The following is an 8055-nucleotide window of genomic DNA, read 5'->3' as shown; positions in this document are numbered from 1 at the left end:
TATTTAAGGGGAAATACCCCAGATTTAAGAGGAAAAACAGGAATTTATGGCAGAAAAAGTCGTATTTAAGGGGAAAAAAACCCAGATTGAAGGGGAAAAAAAGGGATTTCTAGCAGAGAAAGCCATATTTAAGGGGAAAAACACCCAGATTTTAGGAGAGAAACAGGGATTCCTGGTGGAAAACCCCCGATTTAATGGAAATACAGGGATTTCTAGCAGAAAAACCACATGTAAGGAGAAATACCCCAGATTTAATAGGAAAAACAGGAATTTCTGGCAGAAAAAATCGTATTTAACTGGAAAAAAAACCCAGATTGAAGGGGAAAAACAGGGATTTCTAGCAGAAAAAGCTGTATTTAACAGGAATAACAGGGATTTCTGGCAGAAAAAGCCATATTTAAGGGAAAAAAAGAACCCAGATTTAAGGGGAAAGCAACAGGGATTTCTGTTAGAACATGCCGCCGGCGCCACCCGAGGGGAAACCGGCAGCGGCCCCCCCCAGCTGCCCCTCCCCCTCGTCCAGGCCCCGGGCCGCCCCCAGGCCGCCCTCAGCAACGTGACGCCGCAGGCGGTTGGTAGGGCCGGGGCAGGAAGTGCTTCGTGCCGGCGGAGAGCACTTCCGGGGCAGCGCGGCATGGCGGCGCCGGGCCGGTGAGCGGGGCCGGGAGGAGCGGGCTGCGTGCTGGGAACGGGGTCGGGCCTGGGTGCGGGGGCATGGAGGGGCGCTCGGGGGAGGAGCTGGCGGTGCTGCCGGCACGCAGAGGCGATGCGTGCGGCGCCGGCGAGTGGTGCGGGGTCGGGGGGCAGCTTCCTCTCAGGGAAGGCCGTGCGAGTGCGGAGCTGTGTTGGTGTTTGGGGTGTGTGAAGGAGGAGGCCCCGTAGGGCCGAGTTGTCGCCAGCAAAGCCCGGGCGGGCGGGCGGGCGGGCAGTGGAGCAAGGCGCGTGGGTGCTGTGTTGGCCGGAGGGTGCGGAGCTGGAAGAAGGTTTGTGAAGATGTGCTTCCTGTGGACGTCCGTTGTCGGGACGAGGCAGGGCTGCAGTTGTGTGTGATTGTGTTTGTTGCTTGGGAGAAGTGCTGCCTTAGTCGAGTGGGGGGGAGGGAGAGGGAGATTTTCAGACTGCCATCAGTCAGGAGCACAGCACGTTTCTGCCTGCTTGGCTCATGCTGTTGTGTGGGTCCCTGCGAGGCATCGGTGAGCCAGGGTGGCCCCGTGTGTGTGTGCCAGCATTGTGCGCGGATGTGGAATGGAGTGAGAGTGGTTGTAATGAAAATGCAGCTGGCCGTATTTCTGGTAGGGAATGGTTGAATCCGCAGCCGTGAGGGGCAAGAAGAGGCGCTGGGTGCTAAGGTGGAAAGCGGAGCTTGTGTGTGCCAGGAGGCAGGCGTGGTGAGGTGCGCTTTGGAGCCTGCTGTTGTTGGCGCTGGGCTCGGGAGGCCCCTGAACATGGCGCTGTGTGCTGCGTGTGCCAGCCCCAAGAGATTCCCGTGTGGAAGAAGGGAGAGGATGAAGGAGGCCGAGGGCCCTTTTCTCGGGGCCGGCTCCTCTGTGGCCTCTTGCTTGCCGGAGAGAAGGGCTGCCCGCTGGGCACGGGGAGTGCCTTCTAGCTGCCGTCCCGTGCCCTGTCCTCCAGCCCCCTCCTCATGCTATGTGGAACGCCATTGCCAGCAGTGCGGCTGCCATTTTAGAACCTTCGCCGCATCACAGCCGTCACCTTGGTCACCGCTGCCCCGGCCAACGCACTCGCCTCTGTGAGCTCTGGCAGCCATGCCTGGAGTGAAGAGAGCGAGGGGCACAATTTGCCCTCTTTTAAATGGGAAGAGGGAGCTTGGCTTCCCAGAAGCAAAGAGGAGGAGGGGGGCCGCCTTGAAGATCAAGCGGAGGAGGGGGCAGCGATTCCGTTTCCATCGCGCCTGGACCAGCGCTGTGACCACCTCCGTGGAGCCCATGGAGGTGGATCCACCTCTGGATGAGCCCATGGAGGTGGATCCACCTCCGGATGAGCCCATGGAGGTGGATCCGCCTGCGGCACAGCTGGCCTGGCACCACACCACCGTGCCAGGCCCCGCATCGGCGCCGTCCCACCGCCGCTGGTCCAGGCGCTCGGCTCCCTACCCGCTGCGCGGCCCCCGCCCCCAGCATTAGCTGGGTGGCATGAGTTTCCATCAGCTCCTCCTCCGAGCCTCCTGGGGAGCCAAGTTCTCCTCTTCCCATTTAAATGCTTCGGGAATTATAGTTTCGTTGTTGTTGTTGTTGTTGATTTTAGTGTTAGTGTTAGGAGTAGATTATTGTTCGTATTTTAGAGTTAGGCATAGGTTACTTTTAGTCTTTTAGTGTTAGGCATAGGTTCCTGTTCTTCTGTTAGAGTTAGGCATAGGTTAGTTGTAGTCTTTTAGTGTTAGGCATAGGTTCCTGTTCATACTTGACAGTTAGGGGTAGATTGCTGGTGTCAAGTGGCAGTGAGCAGCGCTCACTCGGTAAGCACACGCCTGATTGCTCATGCGAAGACATGAGTGCGAGTGCCGTGAGCACGGAGGCCCGATGGCATCTTGGATGGATTGAATTTCCAGCTTGTGACTTTTGTGTTGCAGACCGTCGAGGAGCAGAGTGTGAGTGGCTGCGCCGTTGCGTTGGGCCTCAGGAGAACAGTGTGTGCCTGTGTCTCGAGCATCCTGCGTGGCCGTTGCCAGGTAGGTGTGCCTTCCTTTGCAGTAAGCAGTGCTTAGGCGTGAGCCCAGCTCATCCCCCTGTCCTCAGCAGATGGGCTTTCTGCCTGCTTTATTGCTGTGCTTGGTGCCGTCCGGCACAGCAGCAGCAAGGCCGTGAACACGTACGTAGCCAGGTAGATGCAAATGTGCAGCTGATGGTAGGAATACTCTTGTTGTTAGTGTTCATGAGACAGTGGTCGTGCGTGTGCGATCAAGCTCAGGGAGAAGTTGATTCTTGCCTGTTCAGCTGTTGCTGAAATGCAAGTTTGGCGTCCCTCCTTGTGGTTGGGTCGGAAGACCAAGGCTATCTTAAGAGCACGTCTGTGAGTCAGGCTGGGAGTTTTTGCTAGCAGGAAGTCACAGCGTCGGAGCGCACGAATGGAATGATGGCTCTCGTTTCCCCCTTGTAGAAAGCAGCCTCCTGGAGAGCAGCAGAGCAGCAGGCTGTCTGCGCTATGGCGGCTGAGCTGCATTTCTCGCCCCCTGAGATCCCTGAGCCCACGCTGATGGAGAACGTGCTGCACTCCGGCCTCTTGTTTGGAGCCGTTTTCCAGCTTGTGTGCGTGTGGGCCATAACCCTGCCAGTTCCCAAGTGCCCAGAGACAGTAAGTAGCGCTCTGTTTGATAGAGGTTGATAGAAATGCTGAGGAAATGGGCTGGGAGGGAACCAGCTGGAGCCGTTGCCTACGGTAGCGCGCCGCGGCATTGCTGAGAGTGCGGCAGTTTGTTCTGCCCTTCCTTGGGCGTGCGTGCTGTTCCTGGTGGCACGCAAGGAGCCTGGAGGTGCAAACTCATCGTGCTGCTGCTGCTGCTGCTGTGCTGTGTGTGCTGCCGGGCAGTGTCCAAGCCGTGTGCAGGCGCTGCCTTGCAGGAGATGGCTTTGGGTTCCAGTTCGTATGGGACTTTGGGGAAGGAGATAGAGGAGAGTTTCTGGCGTGCCCTGATGTCAGGAAGGCGGTTTGCAGTGCTGGCAGCCACAGCTGCCCGGGCGGTGACTTGAGCTCCGCACGCGAGCTGTCAGCCACTTGTTACCTGTGAAGGTTCCCTGACCGTTTGTGCCTTGATTCTTGTAGGACTGGCACAGTCTTGGGACTCGGTCTGGCGAGACAGTGAAGAAAGCCAAGGCAAGTGCTGCTCTGCTGAGGAAGAAAGCCCAGAAGGAGAGCAAAAAGAACCGAGCAGGGCTTGAGCGAGAAGGCCCACAGGACACTCGAATCAGCTGGAATGCTTCCTCGGAGGTGGCACCAAAGGCAGCAGACTGAGTCAGCGTCCGGTTTTGTGGCATGGCCGTGCTTTCTCTGTCACGGACAGGGCAGCGGAACTGAGGCACCTGGAAGGGAAGGGCTTGTGCTGCATTCCAAGCAAAGAGGGCTTGCCAGAGCCAGGTCTTCATCTATGGCAAGAGATGGAGAGGCTGTGTTCCTTCCAGCTGCGTCTCTTCAGGGCCAGGGCCGGTCTAGTGTGAGATTGAAGTACAGCTGGCCGGGCCTGGAGGGAGAGGAGCTGACGTAGCCACAGGGTCAGGCTTCTCCTTGTGTCTGCCTGGAGGCTGATTGACTCATTGCTAAGCAGAAACCCTGGGCGCTGGGGTTTCATTGTGGGCTGTGTTGATAAATACAAGCCCGAGCCTTTTACATTGAATAAAAGCGAAACCAACTTTTTCCACACGGTGCTGCCTCTTTCCGTAGCTGGTCAAAAGGTGCCGTGCTTGGGCTGGCAATCGTGGGGCCATGAACCGGTCGGCTCTCCCCTGAAATTCTGCTGGTTTTCCCCCGTTTCCTTGTTGGTCTTCCCAACGGGTGGCCTTTCAGCCCACCTGTAACTGCTGGCCACAGGCTGTGAGCCTGCCCTTGCTCTCCAAGGACTGCTAGCAAAAGCACGAAGGAGGGGAAGCGGCCTGGGAGGAAGAAAGACGTCCCTGCACTCAGCCCCTGGAGCTTGCCTCTCTTCCTGGTGGCTTTTTCAGCCCTGGGCTGTGCTGAGGGTTGCTGTTTGCCCCGGGAAGCCCAGCTGCACGCGGGCAGCCGTGGCCTGCACATCAGCCTGGCGTTGGGGCACGAGGAGCGGAGGTGTGGGTGGGATGGTGTGAAGAGCAGCGCTGGGAGCGGGGAGGAGGAGAGGGCAGCGGGTGGGCGGCAGGTGAATGTGCCTCGGAGCAGAGCTCAGCCTCGAGCTTGGAGGACACCGAGCCGTGCTGCGCTGCTGCAGCTCCAGTGGCTTCAGGCGCGTTACGGCAGCGCCGCGTGTTGTGCCAGGGCGCTGCGAGGGCGCTTTGCTGAGCCATGAGGGGCGACTGCTTTGCCAAGTGTTTTCCTGTCGCTCCTTGGAGTTCCTGCGTTTGAATTACTGCACGATGATGTGCTGTTTAAACTGCTCCTCGTACCTCTGCATCATCTGCAGACTGTGCTGCCAGGGCCCTGATGGAGTGGTGGAACGTTACTGGTGCTGGGCAGAGGCCAAGGCACCTTTCTATTAACTGGCTTCTAGCTGAGCTTTTTGCCAGTTCTCGCAGCCCTCTCTGTCTGGCCCTTGGGGTAGTTTTGTGCCCACCTCGTAGCCCTCTTTTTTAGCTGGTATGTTATCAACTTGCCTATGAGGCTGTGGTGAGAGAGAGTGAGGAAAGCCTTCTTGAGGTGGAGAGAAACAGAATTCACTGGTGTTTTCTTTCCCACCAAACTTCCCCGCCCCTCCCCCCCGTGGGAAGCTGTCACATTGGTAGCCAGTGGTTTCCCCTTTGTTCTCTGTCACCCTTTTCCTTAATGAGTCCAGGGACGACTTGAGGGGAATGGAGCCTGAAGTCTGGAGGACAGGCAATGTCACTGCAGTCTTCAAAAAGAGCAAGAAGGAAGACCCAGGCAATTATAGGCCAGTCAGCCTCACCTCTGTCCCTGGAAAGGTGAGGGAACAGCTGTGCAGGATGTCATCTCCAGACAACTGGAAGAAGAGGAGGTGATCAGGAGCAGTCAGCACGGGTTCACCAGGGGGAGGTCGTGCTTGACCAACCTGGTGGCCTTCTATGCTGTTGTCTCTGGCTGGGTGGACGGGGGCAGAGCAGTGGATGTAGCCTACCTTGATTTCAGCAAGGCATTTGATACTGTCCCCCACGACTCCTTATAACAAAGCTGAGCAAGTGTGGGATAGATGAGTGGACAGTGAGGTGGGTTGAGAACTGGCTGACTGGCAGAGCACAGAGGGTCGTTGTTGGTGGTGCAGAGGCCGCTTGGAGGCCTGTAAGCAGCGGTGTCCCTCAGGGGTCTGTGCTGGGTCCGCTCTTGTTCAACATCTTCATCAATGACCTTGATGAGGGGATAATGGCCACCCTCAGCAAGTTTGTGATGATACGAAGTTGGGAGGATTGGCTGACAGCCTGAAGGCTGTGCTGCCATTCAGCAAGACCTGGACAGGCTGAGAGCTGGGCAGAAAAAAACCAGATGAAGTTTAAGAAAAGCAAGTGTAGAGTCTTGCATCTGGGGAGGAATAATTGCATGCACCAGTACAGGTTGGGGGATGAGCTGCTGCAGGGGAGCTCTGCGGAGAGGGACCTGGGTGTCCTGGTGGATGACAGGTCGGCCATAGCCAGCAGTGTGCCCTTGTGGCCAAAAAGGCCAATGGCTTACTGGGGTGCATTAAAAAGAGCGTGGCCAGCAGGTCGAGGGAGGTGATCCTCCCCCTCTGCTCTGCCCTGGTAAGACCTCATCTGGAGCACTGCGTCCAGTTCTGGGCTCCCCAGGACAAAACGGACAGGGATCTCTTGGAAAGAGTCCAGCGGAGGGCCACGAAGATGGTGAAGGGCCTGGAGCATCTCTGCTATGAGGAAAGGCTGAGTGCACTGGGTCTGTTCAGCCTGGAGAAAAGAAGACTGAGAGGGGACCTGATCCAGGTCTATCAATATCTGAGGTGTGGGGGGCAGAATGGCGAGGCCGGACTGTTTTCAGTGGTGAGTGGAGACAGGACAAGGGGAAACGGCCGGAAACTGCAGCATAGGAAGTTGTGCAGCAATGTGCGAAGGAACTTCTGTACAGTGAGGTGACGGAGCACTGGAACAGGCTGCCCAGGGAGGTGGGGGAGTCTCCTTCTCTGCAGATGTCCAAGACCTGCCTGGATGCCGACCTGTGCGACCTGCTGTAGGGAACCTGCTTTGGCAGGGGGTTGGACACGATGAGCTCTGGAGGTCCCTTTCAACCCCTACAATTCTGTGAAAACCCCAGATTTAAGGGGAAAAGCAGGGATTTCTGGGAGAAAACCCCAGATTTAATGGAAAAACAGGGATATCTAGCAGAAAAAGCCATATTTGAGGGGAAAAGCCCTGTTTTTAAGGGGAGAAACAGGGATATCTGGGAGAAAAAGCCATATTTATGTTGAAAACAGGCATTTCTGTGAGAAAACACTGGATTTAAGGGGAAAAACAGGGATTTCTAGCAGAAAAAAACACATGTAAGGGGAAATACCCCAGATTTAAGAGGAAAAACAGGAATTTCTGGCAGAAAAAGCTGTATTTAAGGGGAAAAACCCCGTATTTCAAAGGAAAAACACCAGATTTAAGGGGAAACAGGGATTTGTAGCTGAAAAAGCCATATGTAAGGGGCAAAACCTTAGATTGAAGGGGAAAAAGGATTTCTAGCTGAAAAAGCCATATGTAAGGGAAAAAACCTTAGATTTAAGGTGAAAACAGCGATTTCTAGCTGAAAAAGCCATATTTAAGGGGAAAAAACTCCAGATTTTAGGAGAGAAACAGGGATTTCTGGTAGAAAACCCCCAATTTAATGGAAAAACAGGGATTTCTGGCAGAAAAAGACATATTTCAGAGGATAAACCGAATATTTAATGGGAAAAACACGGATTGCTAAGAGAAAAAGCCACATGTAAGGGGAAATACCCCAGATTTAATAGGAAAAACAGGAATTTCTGGCAGAAAAAGTCGTATTTAAGGGGAAAAACCCAGATTGAAGGGGAAAAACAGGGATTTCTGAGAGAAAACCCCAGATTTAATGGAAAAACAGGGATATCTAGCAGAAAAAGCCATATTTGAGGGGAAAAACCCTGTTTTTAAGGGGAGAAACAGGGATATCTGGGAGAAAAAGCCATATTTAAGTTGAAAACAGGGATTTCTGCAAGAAAACACTGGATTTAAGGGGAAAAACAGGGATTTCTGGCAGAAAAAACCACATGTAAGGGGAAATACCCCAGATTTAAGAGGAAAAACAGGAATTTCAGGCAGAAAAAGCCATATTTAAGGGGAAAAACCCCAGCTTGAAGGGGAAAACAGGGATTTCTGGGAGAAAAAGCCATATTTAAGAGGCAAAACCTTAGATTGAAGGGGAAAACAGGGATTTCTAGCAGAAAAAGCC

The 8055-nt window shown here is 54.7% G+C and overlaps 1 protein-coding gene across 1 annotated transcript; it reads left to right on the top strand.

Moving 5' to 3' along the window:
* The first annotated feature begins 2981 nt into the window (after nt 1-2981).
* LOC122191605 (protein MANBAL-like) lies at nt 2982-4374 on the top strand. The gene is made up of 2 exons (XM_042891923.1): nt 2982-3312; nt 3781-4374. Exons 1-2 carry the CDS (start codon nt 3163-3165, stop codon nt 3967-3969), a joined length of 339 nt encoding a protein of 112 aa, XP_042747857.1. The 5' UTR covers nt 2982-3162; the 3' UTR covers nt 3970-4374.
* Nucleotides 4375-8055: the final 3681 nt, after the last annotated feature.

Source organism: Lagopus leucura, unplaced genomic scaffold (assembly GCF_019238085.1).
Source record: "Lagopus leucura isolate 7727_CA_CO unplaced genomic scaffold, USGS_WTPT01 35438-0_obj-0_obj, whole genome shotgun sequence".
NCBI lineage: Eukaryota > Metazoa > Chordata > Aves > Galliformes > Phasianidae > Lagopus > Lagopus leucura.
The sequence above is the reverse complement of the archived record's forward strand: the minus strand, read 5'-3'. Positions and strand labels throughout refer to the sequence as shown.

Coding starts and splice junctions, on each gene's coding strand:
- LOC122191605 (XM_042891923.1), top strand. CDS start 3,163: ATGGCGGCTGAGCTGCATTTCTCGCCCCCTGAGATCCCTGAGCCCACG. Junction 3,313..3,780: donor TTCCCAAGTGCCCAGAGACA/GTAAGTAGCGCT, acceptor TGATTCTTGTAG/GACTGGCACAGTCTTGGGAC.